Below are 21,516 nucleotides of genomic sequence, written 5' to 3'. Positions count from 1 at the left end.
TGTTTAAGTCAAGGGGTGGCTGAGCATTATAATAATAAGGGTAGAATCTAAAACTCAGTTGTCCTTATTCTACCAGCAGGTGGCTCTTCTCTATAGAAGTTTTGGACCTGAAAATTGTTTCCCAAGCTGCTTTGAGAAAACAATTGTCAGTCTCATTCTACATTTGTACAGAAATTTAATCTGATTTCTCCTTCATTGACCATAACCTCTCCCTAGTAAAGTATTTTAAAAGGATATCTGCTCTGAAAATACTGTAAAACAACAGATCTGGCCAGTCGTGCATGTGGAACATTAAAACCACTACATATAAGTTGGGATTAAAATAAGTGATTCAGCATGGAGAAAATCCACAAGGAGCTTTCCCTGAGCTGATCAACCTGCCAAGAAGAAGCTGTTTTTCTGGTATTATGGCCCTCACCCTTATTTCACACCTTCCTCAGTCATACATTTTGCCCCTTTTCCTCATTCTGTCTCTAGATTTCCACACACTTTATGCTGTTATGAAAAGTCCACACAAAGGGAAGGAAATGTGAAAACACTGAATTTTCTCAAACACATCATGTTTCGTTGCTGTTGCTTGTTTTTGTGGTTAATCTGTCATGCTCGCCATCACTTGGCTAAAAACAGAAACACCTGGTTTCCTCCCTCACTGCTTCCAGATAAACCCCTGTCTAGATTTCTCCAGAGTGGAAAAACTGCTTGGAGCAATTTGAGTGGAAAAACAAGTGTCAGGAAAAGGGTTAGGTAAGTCACTCCTCCAAGAAACATTGCAGCCTCTGAAGGCTGTTTCTCATTTAAAAAACAAAATGAAAACCTTGTTGAGGCTTTGTTACATGTGTTTCTGTGAAATGTGTAATCGGTCTAAGGAATCTTTTGCCTGAGTCAGGAACTAATAAAAAAAGATGAATCACATCTAAATCGTATCTTTCAACCAGGATCCCTGCAGTTTATTTGAAATGCAAATTAATAACATCTTTTACAGTGCTATGAAGTTGCATAAGCACCATGGCATTATTCTCAGGGTACTTTATGGGCTTGTATTATTGCCAGAGCTAGCTATGTCAAAACTTAACATTGGCTCAGAACTTCAATGTACGGTCAGACGATGGTAGAATTGAAGGGAGCAATAAAAGGAACCTACTTCACACATCAAGGTAGGCCAAACTATAGCTTGCTAGGACCGTGCAAACATGTTGTCCTCTAATGCGGAACTGACAGCTGTTTTGCTCCTCTCCAATCCTTTTACATTAGTATAGAACAGCATCTAAGCCAAGTCTTACCATGTCATTGAACCTGGCATCTTGGTTAAGCTCTCTTCTCCATAAACATGATCCATAGCTTAGCTGCCAGGCTGTGCTGAGCTAAAAGAACTGGAGAGGAACAAAGTGGTTGCAGTCTCCCTGGGAGATATACATGTTTGCAAAGCAATTCTCCCTAAAACAATGACTGTTGTGTGTTATTTTCACCAATAAGTACATTTTTATGGACAATGTACCCATTATATTCATTTTTGCAGTGCTTTTCTTCTAGCATAAAAGGTGCTAGTACTGCATACCATTGAGTACCCCCAGAAAAAGAGTACTAGATTTTTGTATGTACAAATGCATACATTTTTGTATCTACAATTGGAGAATTTGATTGCACAATTTGGAGAAGTACAGATTTCAAAGCAAGGCTGCGTTTCAGTTCTTGGAAAGTGTGAATTAGGCAGGTTCACTTTTAAAGTTTCCAAGAGAAAAAACAATGAGTGAATTGTGATAGTCTCAGAATTTACTGGACTGGAACACTATGCGTAAATGCTGATGAGTTGTTGTTTTTACAGAATCTAGTTATGTAGTTCCGTGAAACCGTGTCACTCTGGTAATCATTACAAAGACAAAAATTGTATCAATATTAAAACCAAGTATACCCACTTTCTGTGAGTATATATAGAATACAGCCATTTTGGGTTTCCCGACTTTAGGGAAAAACAAAAACAGATCTAAGCAAATGGCACTTGTTTCAAGAGCTGTGACTGCTTAGCTTAAAAGAAATATTCTTTGAATCATAGAACTGTAGAGTTGGAAGGGACCCCAAGGATCGTCTAGTCGAACCCCCTGCAATGCGGGACTATGCAGGTGGCCCATATTGGGAATTGAACCTGTGACCTTGGCGTTATCACTTCAGGCCTTGGGTTGATCCTGCTTTGCTGGAAGTTTTTAGACTGGAATAAAACTCCCTGTGTTGCAGCTAGGTCTTCCAGAGCTAGGTAAAGCATTAATAAAAGCAACCATTTAAATCCCATTTCAACATATTTACAAGTCAGTTTGTGGGCCAAAGGACTTTGCCTGCTCTTGGAAAGTCATTACAGTAGCAGCAAGGACGTCTCCTGTATCAATTTCAAGCTGACTGATCAGTAATTACATAGTTGCTGCTGCTAATGCTATTCTAGGCTGCATCAACGGAAACACAGTGTCCAGATCAAGGGAAGTAGTAAAAGGTAAAGGTAAAGGTACCCCTGACTGTTAGGTCCAGTTGCGGATGACTCTGGGGTTGCACGCTCATCTCGCTCTATAGGCCAAGGGAGCTGGTATTTGTCCGCAGACAGCTTCCGGGTCATGTGGCCAGCATGACTAAGCTTCTGGCAAACCAGAGCAGCGCACGGAAATGCCGTTTACCTTCCCACCAGAGAGGTGCCTATTTATCTACTTGCACTTGACATGCTTTCAAACTGCTAGGTTGGCAGGAGCTGAGACCGAACAATGGGAGCTCACCCAGTCACGGGGATTCGAACCACCGAGCTTCTGATCGGCAAGCCCTAGGCTCTGCGGTTTAGACCACAGCACCACCCGCATCCCAAGGGAAGTAGTAGAACTACTCTATTCTGCTTTGGAGTACAGTGGTACCTCTGGTTACGTACTTAATTCGTTCTGGAAGTCCGTTCTTAACCTGAAACTGTTCTTAACCTGAAACTGTTCTTAACCTGAGGTACCACTTTAACTAATGGGGCCACCTGCTGCTGCCACGCCACTGGCATGCAATTTCTGTTCTCATTCTGAGGTACTGAGGCAAGGAAGGAAGGGCTACCCCTATATTATCCATATAACCAGTTATCAATAATCAATATATTCAATATATATTCATATATGCTTACACGAATCAAGGATTACAGTACTTTATAAATCCACTTGAATCAAAAGGGAAGCTGTGCTGCAAACTGCTTGAAACAGCAAGTTAGGAACCGACCTTTCCCCTAGAAACATCTGTGCACCCCGGACAAAGACATGAATCAGAGAGTCTGGTACAAATACCCCATCAGAAACAGGCTAAATTAATCCACAGAACAAAACCACAAAATGTCCAAGCTCCCTGTCCTGTCATAACTAGGGGAAAGGTTAGACTGAGCGTCACTGGGAGCATTGGAAAGCGGAACTGGAACCCTGGGCTTGACCAGTGCTATACCAGTAGCTAGGAGCGTGACAACTGCTTGCTGATTGGCTGATATTTTTGCTGACCAAGTATGAGTCCTTCATGATTGTCTTATGATCTGTGATTTGCTGTGATTTGCTCAGGTATAAAGACCCCTGTATTTCTGTCAATCGGGGTCCCAGTTCTTTGGAAGAGATTCCAACTGGGTCCTTATTGCCTGGCAATAAACTTCACCTTCTTATTCTCCATTGCTGCGTCTGTCTGATCCTTATCTTGCAACATTTGGTGCCGTGACTCGGATCACACAGGCCAGTAGGGGTTTTTTTTACCCAAAAAGAGCCGGCCTCCGGTTTCTTGGGGGGAGGACGTCCCGAGGGTTTTTGGCTTCTCTCCAGGGCCTATCGGACATCATTTCCGAGGGAGGAAGGCAATCGCCTTCGGCGCGGAATCCCAACAAGACGGAGGCGAGGACCGAACAAGGAGAATCTGAAGGGGAGCCAACAGGAAAGGCGCGCCACGACAGGAACTCACGGTGAGTTGAGATAAAAATGAGTGCTGATCAACACTCAGGGTGACCCACCAGTAACCTCCCGTTAAAGGGAAAGGATCACCAAAAGGGTGAGGGAGGAGAAGCTGGGTCAACCAAGGAAGGGAAGAGGTTCTGCAGGGAAAAGTTGGGGGAAAAAAAACAGCTGTGGGGGGGAGAAAAAAAGGGGAGAGAGAAAAAACGCTGTATGAAAGTGTGTGATTTTCTGCCAAGTGTTCGCCGCAGGAAAAGGGGGGAGAAAGGGCTGTGTTTGTCTGTGTGAAAGTCCCGGGACGCCGGGTGAATGTGTAAGATCTGAGTTGAAAAAGGAAGTGTGCTGTGGTTTTTTCCTTGTTCTATTTTTGAAACTGCCTAGCTGAAAGTGTTTGTCTGGTGAAGAGGGAAAGTTTTTGCAGAACTATGGGGGGGAAATGCTCAAAACCAGTTCAAGCCTGTACACCCCTAGACTGCATGATAGAAAATTTTAAAATAGTTTTTCCAGAAGAACCAGGGGAGGTCAGACCAAGTAAGGAAGTTTTAAAGAAATATTGTCAACAGATGTGGCCCCAGCAGGTCAAATCCTGGCCACGAATTGGCTCCTTTGGGATTGAGAAATGTCAGGCAGTTATGGACTCAATAATGAAAAATCCGGATTTGTTTAAGGAGCAGTACTATTACATTTCGAAGTGGACTGCTATTTGTTTAAAAAATCCAGATTGGATGAAAAGAGGAAGTGACAGCTGCGAGATTTTCGCTGTAAGGCAGGAAGCCAGAAAACCCTTAACAGTTTCTGCAGCTGACAGGAAAATTTATGTTGGTCCTTCAGAGGAGGATGGAATCCCTCCCCCGCCATACAATTATAGCAGCAGGAATCAAGCAATACAGCCGCCTTCAAGGCAAGCATTGCCAGACCAAAATGCAATGGCAGGACAGATCCCTATGCCCAGCCGATCTCAGCCAGAAATGAATAAAGCCCCGCAAGCCACAAATGGTGCTTCGCAGGCAGCCCCACCCTCTCAAGCATCACTGGATGTGCCTAGCCTTCCAGAATTGCCTTCCCAGCCAAAACAAACAGCAGCTCTAGATCAAAGCACGTTACCCTCCCCTCCCGAGGAAAAATACAACCAGGACATGTCAGCCTTGCAAACACAGACGGAGGGAGCGGAAGGGGGAACCAGCGCATTTCAAATGTCTGGAGCATGGGGGGAACAAATTAATTCATCGAGAACCCCAGAAAGCCATGACAGTTCAAAATTATGGAAATTGATGGATGCAATTACAGATTCTGGACAAAAGTTGGTCCTTAAAATGAGAGAAAGTGATTTGCCTAGTACATCTCAAAGCCCAGCCTCGCCTAAGCTTTCAAAAGGAGGCTATTACTTACGTAATAACAAGGGGGCACCAGCGCCAATGCTTCCCCTAAGGGCTGTTTTGGGGCCCCAAGAGCCACGGCCAGTGGATGGAAATGGGAGACCAACGGGTCCTTGGCCTTCCAGGGCAGTTACACTTCAATATGTCCCCTTTACAACCACGGATTTATTGAATTGGAAAACGCATACAATACCCTTTTCAGAAAAACCTCAGGCCATGCTGGATTTAGTTGCCTCCATTATGGTAACTCATCTGCCTACATGGCAAGATTGCAGGCATCTTTTGATGACTCTTTTCACCTCTGAGGAAAGGAGAAGGATAGATACAACTGCAGACAACAATCTTAAAGCTCAGGTGCCAAACTCAGAAAACAATCCAGATGCTTGGGTCCGTGCCAGGTATCCACTCACAGATCCAGGGTGGGACCCAGAAAGGGATAAGGATGCCTTGGACAATTATCGGCAGGAAGTTATAAAGGCTATAAAGGGTGCTGCCAGAAAGCCTACAAATATTTCTAGGGTGGCAGAGGTTGTTCAATTCCAAGATGAATTTCCTTCTAATTATTTGGAACGCTTAATGGAAGCTTATAGAATTTACACCCCCTTTGATCCAGAAGCCCCAGAAAGTAAGCAAATGGTGAATGCGGCATTTGTGGCTCAAAGTGCTACGGACATTAAGAGGAAATTGCAAAAGTTAGACGCTTTTGAAACATTGCAGATGGATCAGCTCCTAGCAATCGCTCAAAGGGTTTATTTGAACAGAGAAAATGAGGTTAAGAAGGACAGAGTTCGGGAAATGAAACAAAAGGCAGTGTTTTTGGCTGCAGCCATCAGCCAAGGCTCAGCATTTGACACAGGTGCCCAAGGGAGAGGTTCCAGTAGGGCACGAGGAAGAGGAAGAGGAAGAGGAAGAGGAAGGGGATTGCCATTGGGAAGGAATCAGTGTGCAATTTGCAGAAAGGAAGGTCATTGGAAACAGGAGTGCCCTGAAGCAAGGGAAACAGAGGGAGAAGGTGAATTCAGGGAACAGAGGGAACGTGGACGTGGATGGGGATCGCAGAGAGGAAGGATGCAAGCTGGAAGAGATGTGAGGAACAGAGGAAGTAGCAGAGATTTTGTTGGATTAGCGCAATTGGAGGAATATGAGAATGAGAATGCATAGGACAGACCGGGCTCAACTCTTTCTTTAGGCTCCCAAGAGCCCATGGTCTCGGTTAAACTGGGGAGCCGCTTAGTAAATTTCATGATAGACACGGGAGCGCAATTTTCGGTGCTCACGAAGCCGTTAAAAGCAAAAAGCAACCAAGCAGTGACAATTGTGGGGGCCACAGGCAACAGGGTCCTTACACCGTTTTTGCAACCTCAAGAATGCCAGATTGGGGGAAAAACCCTTACACATCAATTTCTGTATGTGCCTGAATGCCCAATCCCCTTGCTGGGACGTGACTTTCTGTCAAAGGTTCAAGCACAGATCACCTTCACACCCAAAGGGGCAGAAATGAAATTACCCCAGGCTGCATCAGGGATTGTCACAGTAGAGGTGCCTAGGGAACAGGCATGGAAAATGATGGGGGCTTTATCAAAAACAGACTCCCAAAAGAACATTTCACAGATTCCTAAAAATCTGAGAGCCCCACCTGGAGTATGGGCAGAGGACAACCCACCAGGCATGGCAAAGAATATAGCCCCATTCATAATAAACCTAAAGCCAGGGGCAAAGCCAATAGCAACCAGGCAATACCCTATTCCAAGACAAGCAGCAGAGGGAATGCAGAAGCATATAGACAAGTTTTGCAATATGGGCTTTTGGTAAAGTGCCAGTCCAGGTGGAATTCTCCGCTTTTTCCTGTGCGCAAGCCAAATTCAGACCAATTTCGCCCAGTCCAAGATCTGAAAAGGATTAACAATTTAATTCAGACGGTGCATCCGTGTTTGCCCAATCCTTACAATCTCCTAGGATTAATTCCATCAGAGGCAAGGGTGTTTACAGTATTGGACTTAAAAGATGCATTTTTCTGTTGCCGGATTGCCTCCCAGAGTCAGCCAATATTTGCATTTCAATGGGAGGATCCTTACAAGGGGACAAAAACCCAATTAACGTGGACAAGATTGCCCCAGGGCTACAAGAATTCGCCAACACTTTTTGGAACAGCCCTTGCCCAGGATTTGTCTAAATTCCCTTCAGTACCTGGGAAAACAATTCTTCTTCAATTTCTGGATGACTTATTGATCAGTTGTGATACCTATGAGACTTGTAAAAAGGCCACAGAGGATTTGCTTTATCTCCTTTGGGAGGCAGGATACAAGGTGTCTCGGAAAAAGGCACAAATTTGCCAAGAGACAGTGAAATATTTGGGTTTTCACATTTCTCACCAGCAGAGGGCGTTGGGATCCGAAAGGAAGGAAGCCATTTGTGTCATTAAGGAACCCACAAGCCGCAGGCAATTGCGGGGGTTTTTGGGGGCTGCAAGTTTTTGCCGAATTTGGATCCCTGATTTTAGCACCCTAGCAAAGCCTCTATATGAGAGCACAAAAGGCAGAGAAAATGCTCATTTTGAATGGCATGCGGAGCAAAGAAAAGCTTTCAATACATTAAAGTCTAAACTGATGCAGGCTCCAGCCTTGGCTTTGCCAAACCCAGAAAGAGCGTTTTTCCTTTTTGTTCATGAGAAATCTGGAATTGCAGCAGGGGTCTTGACTCAAGTGTTGGGAAGTTGGAAAAGACCTGTAGCTTATTTGTCAGAACAACTGGATGCAGTGGCAAAAGGATGGCCACCTTGTATGCGATCAGTAGCTGCAACAGCCCTATTGGTCAAAAAGGCATTTAAATTCACCTTTGGACAGGAGATTTATGTGAATGTGCCTCATGCTGTGTTGACATTAATGGAATACAAAGGAAGTTATTGGCTTTCCAACGAGCGCATGGCAAATTACCAAGGGCTTTTGTGTGGTAACCCACAAGTACATTTGCAAGTTGTAAACACCTTGAACCCCGCTTCTTTGTTACCCCTTCCTGAGTCAGTGGATCATGAACCTCATGATTGCATTCAAGTAATGGACTCAATTTACTCTAGCCGTCCAGATTTGCAGGATGAACCGTTAAAAAACCCAGATATAGAATATTTTACTGATGAGAGCAGCTTTGTGAAGGAGGGGCAAAGGAGGGCTGGATATTCTGTGGTTACTCTAACTGATGACAGCCTCTGCCAATTTCATCCTCAGCACAGAAAGCGGAACTTGTGGCTTTAACCAGAGCTCTCCAGCTAGCAGCTGGCTGCAGCGTAAATATCTACACAGACTCAAAGTTTGCTTTTTTAACTCTACATGCCCACGGAGCTTTGTGGAAAGAGAGGGGGCTCATAGGGGCAGAAGGGAAAGCACTGAAATATGGCCCGGAATTGGAAACGCTTTTGGAAGCTGTGTGGGCTCCGAGAAAGGTTGCAGTCATACATTGTCGAGGCCACAGCAAGGGAACCACAAAAGCAGCAAAGGGAAATCAATTGGCGGATCTGGCTGCAAAACGGGCAGCTTTACTGCCACCGCCACCTGCCTCTATAACAGCATCTCTTCTTCCAACAGCAGTTGATTTAGAGCAAATAAAGCCCATCTACACGGAGGCAGAACAGGAATGGGCACAGCAGGAAGGGGGATACAGAATGCCACCACAGGATGGATGGTTTATCCTCCCAGACCAACGAGTATTTGTTCCAGAAGCCTTAGGCAGGAACATAGTGAAACAATATCATGAGTCCACTCACTATGGGGCCACAGCATTGCGGGAAAGTCTGAATAGGCAATTCTACATAACAAGGATTTCCCAGCTGGCAGAAGCAGTATCACGTGCATGCCTTCTGTGCGCAAAAAACAACCCCAAGCAAGGCCCAGTTCCTCCACCAGGAATACAGCAAACAGGCTTAATGCCAATGGAGAATTTAATAGTGGATTTTACAGAAATGCCAAAGGCAAAGGGATACAAGGCTCTCTTGGTCTTCACATGTTCTCTTACAGGTTGGCCTGAGGTATATCCTACTAGAACAGAAAAAGCCCAGGAGGTTATAAAACGCCTCTTAACAGAAATCATTCCAAGGTTTGGTCTACCAAGGTGTATAGGCAGTGACAATGGTCCAGCTTTCATTGCATCAATAGTGGATGGTGTATGCAAAGCCTTGCAAATACAATGGAAACTACATGCGGCCTATAGACCTCAAAGCTCAGGGAAAACAGTTAGCAAAATTGTGCCAGGAAACTCATTGTAAATGGGTAGACATGTTGCCTATTGCTTTGTTTAGAATCAGATGTTCACCAACAAAGAGACTGAAACTTTCTCCGTTTGAACTTTTGTATGGGAGACCACCTCCAATAGCAAGGGGGAGAACAGCAGACTTGACTCAAGTGGGGGGGCAAATAACTGCAGATCAAATCCAGGCTCTTTCTCGTATTTTTCTTGATTTAAACAGGTGGTGTCTCCAACGCATACCCATCTGCCTATCCGAACCAGTACATCCTTTTCGGCCAGGAGACCGAGTTTGGGTTCGAGACTGGAAAGACGAATCGCTGACGGCTCGGTGGAAAGGTCCCTACACAGTTCTGCTGGCCACACCAACTGCGGTGAAAGTTGCGGAAGTAACCCCGTGGATTCATCATTCTCGTCTGAAGCGGTCTGAGGGTCATTGGAACTGTGAGCTGAACCCATCTAACCCTCTGAAGTTGAAGCTCACCAGGAACTCCTGCACCTAGCCCCACCGGAAGCGGGCAGGAGCACGGGCAACGGGACTACAGGTCTGCTCTCACTGCACCCCGGAAGCCAGTGAGTCTACGCACACCGGAAGATTGAGGAGCTGCACCAGCGTATGGGAGGACCCCTACCAGTTAAAATTTCAGTCAATCCCAGATTCCAGCCAGACTTTGCTCATAAACCCTTAGTACAAATAACAATAACAAGGGTAAACAAAAGGGGGGACATTCATGACAGGTGGGTGGATTGGGTAACTACATACGGTTGTTACATTCCTTTCTTTCTTTGGGAATTCTACATACCAGATTGGGCACAAGCAGGTCCACGACAATAGTTCACATACAAGGGAAAGTACATGCCAGGGGAACCTAGGAGAGCCATACGTTGCTTCTCCTGCCCACCTCCCCAAGGAGCATTTCCCGGTGCTATACTGGTCACTGTAGCTGTTTTTCCTCCACCACCCACAGGTCCCTTCAAGGTAGCAGTTGCAGAGTGTATACAGTGTGAGTTGACCTCACCAGTTCGACCAGAACCTGGGGACCACTAATAAGTCCACTGGGTGCGGCCGAGCGGAAGGCTATATCTCACTAAAGGGTATGTTCTGGTACCTGCTACCTTATATAATTGTTGCAATTTCACTCCTTCTGGTCCTAATCATTGTATTTTGTGTATATAAGAAGGATCACCGTATAAACATCGACCTAGAGCCAGAACTAATAAGATTCAACCTTGAAGGTATACGTGGGGAAGATGAAAATGAAAATGAAGCTTCTGTTGATTTTGATGTGCTTGTGGCTCCAGAGAGGCCCAATGGTAGTAGGTAATGTCTTTATAAACCATGCTGAACACATGTTCCAGATATATGGGGAAAATGCTACCCTATATTATGAACACCCAAGGAAGGTAGCAGACATGTCCCTTATACCAGGATTAATCAAGGATCCTGATGTCGTGTTGGCAGGCCTACTTTACAATCAGAGTGGTCTCTTTGCAGCCCCACCTATTGAAATGAATGACATCCCCTACAGATATCTCAGATATACCAGAACCACAAAAGGTCTATGTTTTTGCTGTCATGCCACTGGAGTATGGAATTCCAAATGGAAGTATTGGCCCCAAGTTAAGTACCACATGGACAAAGGATGGCTGGGAAATTATACCCAATGCTCGGATAAATTTTGGCTTTGGGGCTCCCACAATGCCTCCTACCAGGGCAATACTACCTCTTCAGATCTGTACCCATACTTTCCTCAATATTCGGTTAATTTCACCGGACAAGGGTCCATTTGTTCTGGTTGGATGATTAAAGATCCTAACCTCTGGTTTTTATATGATGGATTGGCAACAAATTTCCACCCAGGAAATTTCCAGTGTGTTGGCGTGGGGGCATTTACCTTTCCGGTTGCAGTGGAGATCAATCACAAGGTACCTCATCTCGCAAGCAGACGGAAAAGGGTGGCCCTGGGCGACCACTGTGAAGATGAAATTTATCTGGCAAATTCTGTAGGGAGCGTTGGGGGTGGATTTATAGGATTCCTCTCAATGGGGATTTACCCAGGAGTAGCTGCTGAGCAAAATAGAAAGGCACTGTTTGCTCTTACATGCAGACTGGAGAAAACTATCAATGCCACCACCCATGTCTTGCGCTCCTTGCAGTCTGAGGTTGAGGATTTGAACCAGCTGACAATGACCCATAGATTGGTTTTGGACTACCTCCTTGCACGAGCAGGCGGTTTTTGTAAAATTGTCCCAAAAGGTCGGTGCCAGGTTAAATTCCACGACCTCAACAAGACAATTGAGGACCAATTGCAAAAACTGCAGTCTCTGGTAGCTGACAACACACCCACCCAGAATCCCTGGGAAAAGGTATGGTCGTGGATACCAGGAGAGGGGTGGGTGCATGGCATTCTGACCGCCTTAGCCGTAGGAGGAATTGTTTTTCTGTTGTTTCTTTCTGTAATCCCTTGTTGTCTGTCTTTGCTTAGGGGAATGATAGCCCGCAATGTTAAGCATCTCACTGACCCTCACATTATGGCAATATACAGAGCTTTGCCCCCAGTGCCAGATGAGCCAGAGGAAGACGATGGTTATAAGCGAATGCATAGGGAACACGTCCCAATGCCTGGGGAACAAGTCCCAGTGCAGGAACAGGCCCCATTGCAGGAGGCAACGGTTTACTCTGATGTCCTGAGTGGTGTTCAAGCTCAGGAGTCAGATGAATCTTCTCTCTGAGCTTGAAAAGGGGGGAATGAGGCAAGGAAGGAAGGGCTACCCCTATATTATCCATATAACCAGTTATCAATAATCAATATATTCAATATATATTCATATATGCTTACACGAATCAAGGATTACAGTACTTTATAAATCCACTTGAATCAAAAGGGAAGCTGTGCTGCAAACTGCTTGAAACAGCAAGTTAGGAACCGACCTTTCCCCTAGAAACATCTGTGCACCCCGGACAAAGACATGAATCAGAGAGTCTGGTACAAATTCCCCATCAGAAACAGGCTAAATTAATCCACAGAACAGGAAGAGCAAAACCACAAAATGTCCAAGCTCCCTGTCCTGTCATAACTAGGGGAAAGGTTAGACTGAGCGTCACTGGGAGCATTGGAAAGCGGAACTGGAACCCTGGGCTTGACCAGTGCTATACCAGTAGCTAGGAGCGTGACAACTGCTTGCTGATTGGCTGATATTTTTGCTGACCAAGTATGAGTCCTTCATGATTGTCTTATGATCTGTGATTTGCTGTGATTTGCTCAGGTATAAAGTGTTACCATAAAGCACCAATGCTGCAGCAAGCAAAGGCTCCAGCAGCTCAGTCAGCTGCTTGTGGCTGGAAAGCCAGACAGGATGTTTGTGACTGTTGCCATGGAAACAAAGGGGCACTCCAATCTGTACTGAGCACCGGATGTTAGCTCAGTGTGTGTGTCATATGACCCGTACTGGAAGTACATGGGTGGAGTTTCTTCTTGCTGTTGTCGAGTGCAGACACGTTTCTCTGTACTGATATGAGAGACAGAAATAAAAGATGTAAATAGTTTTCTGTCTGCTTCTTTCCCCTCCTGGGGGACACCAAAGGGGAGAGATGATGAACGGTGTGTTCCTCTCACACATCTGAGAAGAATCGCCGAGACCTCGCCTGCTTATCAGCAGAGTGGAGACGCGGGGAGGTCGACAGGAATATCTGCCGGTGCCTACGCTGTGGCACATTCCTCTGACCCAGGAAGAATTCCAACATAAAGACCCCTGTATTTCTGTCAATCGGGGTCCCAGTTCTTTGGAAGAGATTCCAACTGGGTCCTTATTGCCTGGCAATAAACTTCACCTTCTTATTCTCCATTGCTGCGTCTGTCTGATCCTTATCTTGCAACAGTACTACTTCTGGGTTAGCGGAGTCTGTAACCTGAAGCGTTTGTAACCTGAAGCGTTTGTAACCCGAGGTACCACTGTATGTCTCAGAGCACTATACATTAGCTCCACCCCACAACTGGCTTGTCTCATGAGACTAAGGGAAAGAGCCAAAGATATTCTTTTCCTTCCTCTTTTTTTGGGATTCCCGTAGGCTATGGAAAGCAATACTCAAACCCTGCTCTGAAAGGTGTGTTCTCTAAGTCATGGTCCCCTAGAAACCCTAGCCAAAAGGTCAGCATGTAAAATATATTTCCATTTGACAAAAGTTCCTAGACCCCAATTTCATTCTGTACCTGAAGGTCTTAAGCAGCAGAACCCACTATGGTTTTCTTGACTAGGTCCTACTTGTGAACCCTATATCATCTGTACTGTGGACAAAGAAAACTTAATGTTCCATATGTATTAATGGTTTATTTAATAAGCTATTCAAGTCAGGGAAAATCCAGGTATGTACAGAATGATGTTGAAGGCAGCGATAAAAACATGCAGATGAAGTGTTTACTGGATGCAGAGGGCCTAAGAGCTTCACAGCACTTATTTTGGAATTGCCCCAATGAATAAACTGCAGCAGAAGTGGCTTGAAAACTGTAGTCTCTTGATGGGCTTGTCTAAGGGAAAGTAATAGAGGAAGAAAATGTGAAGGTAAGTGCTCTTCACTTTGCAGGTGGGAAAAATAAGATTGTAATAGAATAAAGTGAAGGAGCCCGTAGGAACTGTAGGAACATATTTTTAAAGTACCTTATTCCCTAAACTGAACAATCTAATTTGACAAATTCAAATGACTTTAATGAAACTAAAAAAATTCCTTCCAGTAGCACCTTAAAGACCAACTAAGTTAGTTCTTGGTATGAGCTTTCGTGTGCATGCACACTTCTTCAGATACCACTTCAGATACGTGCATGCACACGAAAGCTCATACCAAGAACTAACTTAGTTGGTCTTTAAGGTGCTACTGGAAGGAATTTTTTTATTTTGACTATGGCAGACCAACACGGCTACCTATCTACTACTTTAATGAAACTGACTTTCAAAAACCAAAACCAGAGCTTGGCAAAGTATTTTTTGCCAGTGTTCCCATCTCACCCACAAATTGGGTTCCAGACTTACACCCCTAAACCCACAGTTATGTACAAAAATATTGTACCTAAAATAGGTATCTAAAACTGATGTTCGCTATATGACGTAGTCACCTAAAATGAGTCCAAGTTACAAGGAAATGCGAACAATGCGTTTTGCAATATTGTACTAAGGAAAGAAGGCTATTAAAATGAAGATCATGTACAACATAAACTTTACAAGAGAAGCCATATCACAAACCACTTCCTTGTTTTTTAACTCCAAATTCATGTGCCCCAAGAATAAATAAAAACCACTGGGAGTGAAAATCTTGTTGTTATTGAACTATCTGGAATTTCAACTTCTGTGAACCATCCATTTTTCCTGCAAAAAGTCATACAAACCACTTGAGGGTTTTTCACAAACGATGTATTCATGGTTTCAAACTATTTCTTCATTTACTGTAATAGAAATCTAAACTACAAATGTATCACTTGAACTGATATGGTTTTTAAAAATTAAAACCCACGTGTAGAGGTCCTTAATCTGAATCAGAGCCACAGTTCAAGGGTGTGAGAGGTTTACCTTTCTGAGATTTCAGCAGGCATTTCTCATGCTTCAATCCTCTACAGCAGACATGTCTAGCTCCCAAGAGACTGCGATCTACTCCCACTATAAAAGTTGTTGAGCTTTTTTTAGGGAGCCAGGATCAACCAGGGACAAAATTAAACACAGTGGGTTGTATGTCTGAGTAAGCCTTGTGGGCCCTGCTTGACAGCCAATCACAAGTCAGTCATGTTCATCCAGGGGACAGTTTAACACCTTTGGGAAGTTTAGCTGCCATGGTGTTAACAACAGCCAGATTTCTTGTTATGTACTGAACTTGGATCCTAGAGCAATAGGCAGGTAGGATCCTAGAAGGCAGCAACCTGATTGGTCTGCAGGAGCCACCCAATCTGGCTCCAGGAGGAAGTGAATCAGCAATCTGATTGGCCTGCAAGAACAATCCAATCAGGCTCCAGGAGGGGAGTTGAACCAGCCAATCACACGGGACCCATTGTGTAAATAATGTACAGTGGATGCTCGGGTTGTGAACGTGATCCGTGTGGGAGGCACATTTGCAACCTGTAGTGCATGCGTGGGTCACAATTTGGCGCTTCTGCACATGTGCCGAAACCCGGAAATAACCCATTCTTCCGGGTTCAGCGCAGTCCGCAACCCGAAATCGTGCAACCTGAAGTGTCTGTAACCCGAAGTATGACTGTATATATAGCCAGAGGTTTTTGGGATAAGCACTCACTCACTGTTTACCATGAGCTGAAATAAAGAGCATGAAATCAACGCTCAACTCTGAGTATATTTCATTTCTCCATCTTCTTAGCAGACAGAAACTATTCTGTACTTCGTTTGCGCAAAAGGAGATGTGGCTGTTCTGTGTAATATGAGGCCATACTACCATGGTTTGTGAAGTTCAGGAGATACCAGTGGGGGGAAACTCTGATGAGGAGAAATAATTGAGTTTAGGAAGGGAAATAAAGCCTCCCCCCCCCCACACACATGAGTTTGGGCATTTTGGATGAAATTGTGTGGTGATTTCCAATTCCTCCCATTTTTATTTTTGATACAACACTTCTAGTTTTACTTCACTCCCACTAAAGCTATACTAAGCAACAATTTAAATTTCAAACCATACCATCATTATAGCCTTTACTGAGCATAATGTTCAGTACAGAGTAACTCCCCTGTAAAAAAAACCCCACAAAACCCATGACTGTTCCTTTAAAGTTTTATATTACAATGATTTACAGGTTGAAAAAGTTTGTTATGTACCCTACCAAGCATGAAGGTTACCTGTTGGGTGTCAGCCAATATTTAACTTCCCAGTGAGATTAGGTGTAAGAATACATTTACTTTAAAGTTAGATCAGTACCAGGCAATTATTCAGCAGCACAAGATGGAATTTTCTTCCAGCTGATGGTTTCTCTGTTCTATTCAAGAGTATCACGATACTGTTCACGTATAATCTTTGTTGCTGTGAATTTCTTTATACAAAAGCACAGAGGAGGTAAGTTTCTGGTAACAATGACTCATTTCCTTTAAAGCTTTGATTTAAAATTAAACAGGAAAAATAGTAGATAGAAAGGAACTGATGTGAAAATGAGAAATGCTTTGAGATGTGAAGCCAGAATACATAAGATGAATAAGCACAGAACTTAAAAATAAATGTAGAAGTGCTTTGGTATATGTGGGCAAAGTATATGTACCAATGAAGGTATAATAAGATCAAACAGCCGAAAAGTACCGTATTTTTTGCTCTATAAGACTCACTTTTTCCCTCCTAAAAAGTAAGGGGAAATGTGTGTGCGTCTTATGGAGCGAATGCAGGCTGCGCAGCTATCCCAGAAGCCAGAACAGCAAGAGGGATTGCTGCTTTCACTGCGCAGCGATCCCTCTTGCTGTTCTGGCTTCTGAGAGCGAAAAATATGGTAAATTGTTATAGGCTGGGGACAGAATGATTAAATCAGAAACAGTACCCTAATTCTGACCAACGATTGCTAGAAATCTTTAAGCTACAATTAGATTGGATGACATTTTGAAAAATGCAATATGCAATGTTATGTTGCTTATGGCTTTTTTTAAAAAGCCTCCTAGATAGCAGAACCCTTTTACTGCAAGAATGATTAAGTGACATTCAACAACTTCTGCATGTTAAGACAGCCAGAATGAATTGCAGCGCCCTACTCACATGTTATAGTTTAAAATCCATGTGCCTGGAACAGAAACTGGCTTACACCTATTTTTAAAGTCAATTTTCTATAGGTGGCAATGATTAACACCACATTCTGACACTATGCCCAGTGCTGGTATAGGGTGTGCATAAAGTAGTTCAGGCACCAGAAGGCATACCTGTGCCACTGTTCAATGGACAGGTAGAGTTACTTTTAATCACGCAGGTCATCAGGCCCTCTGTGCCAGTGGGGCATGCAGATCTCTTGTCATGTGGCGTGACTGAGAAGCCTGGAAGGGATTTGTGTTGGGACCAAACACTTTCTCCAAGAGCTTAAAACGCATATATAATCTGATTAATATACACAAGGTCATTAGGTAGAATGAAGCCAAGTCTATATTATGGCAGTACAGTGGTACCTCGGGTTACATACGCTTCAGGTTACATACACTTCACGTTACAGACTCCGCTAACCCAGAAATAGTACCTTGGGTTAAGAACTTTGCTTGAGAACAGAAATTGTGCTCTGGCGGCACGACAGCAGCAGGAGGCCCGATTAGCTAAAGTGGTGCTTCAGGTTAAGAACAGTTTCAGGTTAAGAACGGACCCCCGGAACGAATTAAGTACTTAACCCGAGGCACCACTGTAATGATACTTGGCCCCCTCCTTAAAAGCTGGCATGCCTGTCAGGCAGTGTCTTGCTTAATGCCACCCAGTGGCTGAGTTGAAATTTGAAGCAGAAACGCTACCTTATAGCTTAGGGTAGCAGGCACACTTCACCTTAAAAGCACATTCCCCACATTCCCTCAAAGAATTCTGGGCACTGTAGTTTGTTAAGGGTTGCTGGGAAATGTTCCATCTGTGAGGGGGTAAACTTCAGTGCTCAGAATTCTTTGTGGGAAAGAAAGCGCTTCAAATGTGCTTTAAAGGTATACACAAACTAAATGCCATGCTTCATCAGTTAAAGTTGGGTCATCTTTTAATCATAATATTTCAGCAGAATCTTGTTCATCAGGATCATTCATTAATACATGCCTATCTTATGAATCCTAATTTGTCCCTATAATTATATACTTTATTATGTAAATTGATCTTCTATATTTGTATTGAGACAACATTTGATGTACTGAGTGATAGCCAAACCCAGCATGAATCAAATCCCCAACTTCCTACTAAATACTGATCCTCTCTAATGCTTGCAATAAGATTACTGTATCTAAATCTTTCTTCCTATGCATTCAGCAATTATTTTTTTTGCTCTTAGACTTTTTAAAATCACAAGTGCATTTCAAGTTCAAAGTACAAGAAGAATGAGAAGGAACTAATTAATAAGTTTTTAAGACAACTGCCTCTTTATGCCTAATGTAACATAACTTGGTATTTCTGTGACCCAATGTGCTTTTGAGTTTACAAAGCAGAATCCCAGTGATTCTAGTCTGCCCCTCACTATATAATTTCTGTTCCATAGCTACACACATTTTCATTTCTGTGATTCCTTCTACTGAAGAGCAGGCATAGGCAAACTCCAGCCCTCCAGATGTTTGGGACTACAATTCCCATCATCCCTGACCACTGGTCCTGTTAGTTAGGGGTGATGGGAACTGTAGTCCCAAACATCTGGAGGGCCGGAGTTTGTCTCTGCCTGCTGAAGAGAATTTCATATGCCCCTGGGGTGTTTCTAGATGCTTAAAGGACTTGGGTCACACACCCATGACACACAATTGTATATGTTAATTTTTATATATTGATGCCTCTGGAAAATTAAGATGGTGAATAGCTGGCATTTCAGCAGCACTATACCCAGCAGCCACCTTATCAGCGACAAGAGCAATTAGCCGCACCACAAAAGACCTGGGACTTGAGGCACCCCTTAACAATGCCCCAGTATGCCCTTCTCCCAAGAGAGTAGCAAATGTATTATTCTCCTGTAGGAAGATGACTGATGCATACTTTTGTGTTTAATGACAGTTCACTGAAAATATGGCCACCTTACAGAACTTCACAAAGGCTCTGGAAGATACTTTCAGGAAGACCTTCCTTGATTACATGAATAGCTGGCGAAGAAATACCACAATTGAAGAAAATACGTTGCAAGCAACACTTGATGCTGAGAACTTAAATTATGTCATTATGTACCTCATGGTGATGATTGGGATTTTCTCCTTCATTGTTGTGGCGATCTTAGTGAGCACCGTGAAATCAAAGAGACGAGAGCACTCTGATGACCCTTACCATCAATACATTGTGGATGACTGGGGCAACAAGCTCAAAAACCAGACACTGCTCCACCATGACCTTAAATGCACCATCCACGAAAATACCAGTGCAAAGGATCAAGCGAGCACCCAGACTGCTTGATCTGTGGGAGAAATTGCCACTACCTGAATGAAGTAGTACTGGAGAATTCTCTCCCCCCCCCTCTCTCTGTCTCTGTGTTATTTTAAGTCATTTTACCTTTAAAAAATATAAATGCTAAACAATATCATATTGTACAGAAATCAGTCTTCTCAAACAGGGTGCTCTCCAGATATTGTAGAGTGCAACTCCATCATCAGCAAATACTTCCAGGCAAATGTGTTATGTATTTTGAAGTCTACATGACTAATGTAGGAAGAACCTTGTTTGTTTTTAAGGTTGCAGGCAGTAGCATCTCTGAGACTCTTTAAGTGACTGAATGACTCAGTGAAAACTACAAACAATGTTGCCGCTGCTTTACTAAACAAGATGGGAGAGGACATCCAGCCACCACAATAATTTCAGCCAGTTTCCCTGTTTTCATCTGTTTCAACCAACCTACCCAACCTTTATAAAATATTAGAACCCTTTTTAGGTGTTAGCAATCACATAAGCAGGACAAGCAGGAATGAGGGTCCTGGCTAAACTGCTCCCTTCTGTTGCCTTCCAAATTATGGAATGAAGTGGAGAGGCTTTTTCCGTCCACAAAGGTTCCTCCCTGCACATCTCAGAACCCTAATTATGCAGGGTTCTAAAATGCATGGGGGGCCTCCGTGGATGCAAAAATTTGAAGCTTCATCAAACTTACACAGTTCCATTTACAGTCCACCGTGCTACTTCATATTCAGAGACTGGTATTTCCCAATCATAGTAACAAGACCAGGACATCCTACAAACTTGCTTGCAAAGGAATCGTAGCCGCTTTCACTTATGCAAGGTTCTGTCTCAATATTAATTTTCTTTTATGAATCTGTGCATGTTGATTTCAGCACTCTGTACATTTGATTGTTTTGTTTATGTTATGTTTTAAATTGATTATGTCAGCTGCTCTGAAGCCAAAAGGCAGGGCAGAAATAATTGCATAAATAAACAAATGATATGTATATATTTATTCATTCTTGCCTCTTGGTAGTGTTGTGGGCTCCCTACTTTCCCTAACAATTATTATGAACATTATTGCTAGCATTTATAAACCTTTAGGGTGACAGAGGCTGATTCTGTCCCATACGCCCAGGTCAGTGAACTCATCTATTTGTCATGGATAATTTTGAAGATTGTAGTATCCCAAAAATTCTAATTAGCTGCAGTCACATTCCTGGTGACCATAGATGCCTTACTGCAAAACGCACAAATGCACTTTTCTGCATGCTACCCTTAAGCTTTGTTCAAAATACTGTAAATTGAATTTCAGCCCTATTCTCTTACTGATCCTGCTAGGGTCTTTGCCATTTAGCATTTTCATTTTATATTTGAACTGGCTTTATTATATCAGAATGTGTATCCCAACATTTTGAATTAACGAAAGTACTAATTCCTCTCTGGGTTTTTTAATGGTTTTTAAAAACCAATTTCCACAATTAAACATTATTATCACATACATATAATAGAATAAACCACACACACAAAAGAAAAGAAAGGGGGAAAGCATTTTTACGCTATATTAAATGCACATTCTGGGATTACTCAGATCCCTCGACTTCCCTTTAAATTTGGAGCTAATTAAAGATAATGAAATTATTGACATGTATAAATTAAGATAATATAAAAGGACCAGGGGAGGGAATGGAGGGAAGTACTAAATCCTCTCTGAATAAGCTGTCTTGCATATCTACCAGTTGTATAGTCACTCCCAAGAAAACAGTAAAACGGGTATCTTCATATATTACTTATTCATTAACATACTGTACTTCCCTCTCATAGCGAGAAATTTTCCTAGTTACATCGCTTGTGAGCACAGCTGCTTGATTCCCCTCAGGACAAGGGATGAAAGGGTTAACATCTCGTTTTAAATTATTGACGCGCTGTGTGACGTATTATCAGA

General features: G+C 43.3%; 2 protein-coding genes across 3 annotated transcripts; both read left to right on the top strand.

Moving 5' to 3' along the window:
* The first annotated feature begins 1,026 nt into the window (after positions 1 to 1,026).
* KCNE2 (potassium voltage-gated channel subfamily E regulatory subunit 2) lies at positions 1,027 to 20,401 on the top strand. Of its 2 annotated transcripts, none has more exons than XM_083500271.1 (2): positions 1,027 to 1,154; positions 19,209 to 20,401. In XM_083500271.1, exon 2 carries the CDS (start codon positions 19,221 to 19,223, stop codon positions 19,596 to 19,598), a length of 378 nt encoding a protein of 125 aa, XP_083356397.1. In that variant the 5' UTR covers positions 1,027 to 1,154; positions 19,209 to 19,220; the 3' UTR covers positions 19,599 to 20,401. The 2 variants fall into 2 exon arrangements, with proteins under 2 accessions (XP_083356397.1, XP_083356396.1); XM_083500270.1 differs by lacking the exon at positions 1,027 to 1,154 and adding an exon at positions 16,122 to 16,577.
* LOC310705573 (uncharacterized protein) lies at positions 3,811 to 12,768 on the top strand. Its single transcript, XM_083500204.1, has 2 exons — positions 3,811 to 3,940; positions 9,762 to 12,768. Exon 2 carries the CDS (start codon positions 10,790 to 10,792, stop codon positions 12,269 to 12,271), a length of 1,482 nt encoding a protein of 493 aa, XP_083356330.1. The 5' UTR covers positions 3,811 to 3,940; positions 9,762 to 10,789; the 3' UTR covers positions 12,272 to 12,768.
* Positions 20,402 to 21,516: the final 1,115 nt, after the last annotated feature.

Source organism: Podarcis liolepis (assembly GCF_965112155.1).
Source record: "Podarcis liolepis genome assembly, chromosome: 4".
In the NCBI taxonomy this organism is placed as follows: Eukaryota; Metazoa; Chordata; class Lepidosauria; order Squamata; family Lacertidae; genus Podarcis; species Podarcis liolepis.
The sequence above is the reverse complement of the archived record's forward strand: the minus strand, read 5'-3'. Positions and strand labels throughout refer to the sequence as shown.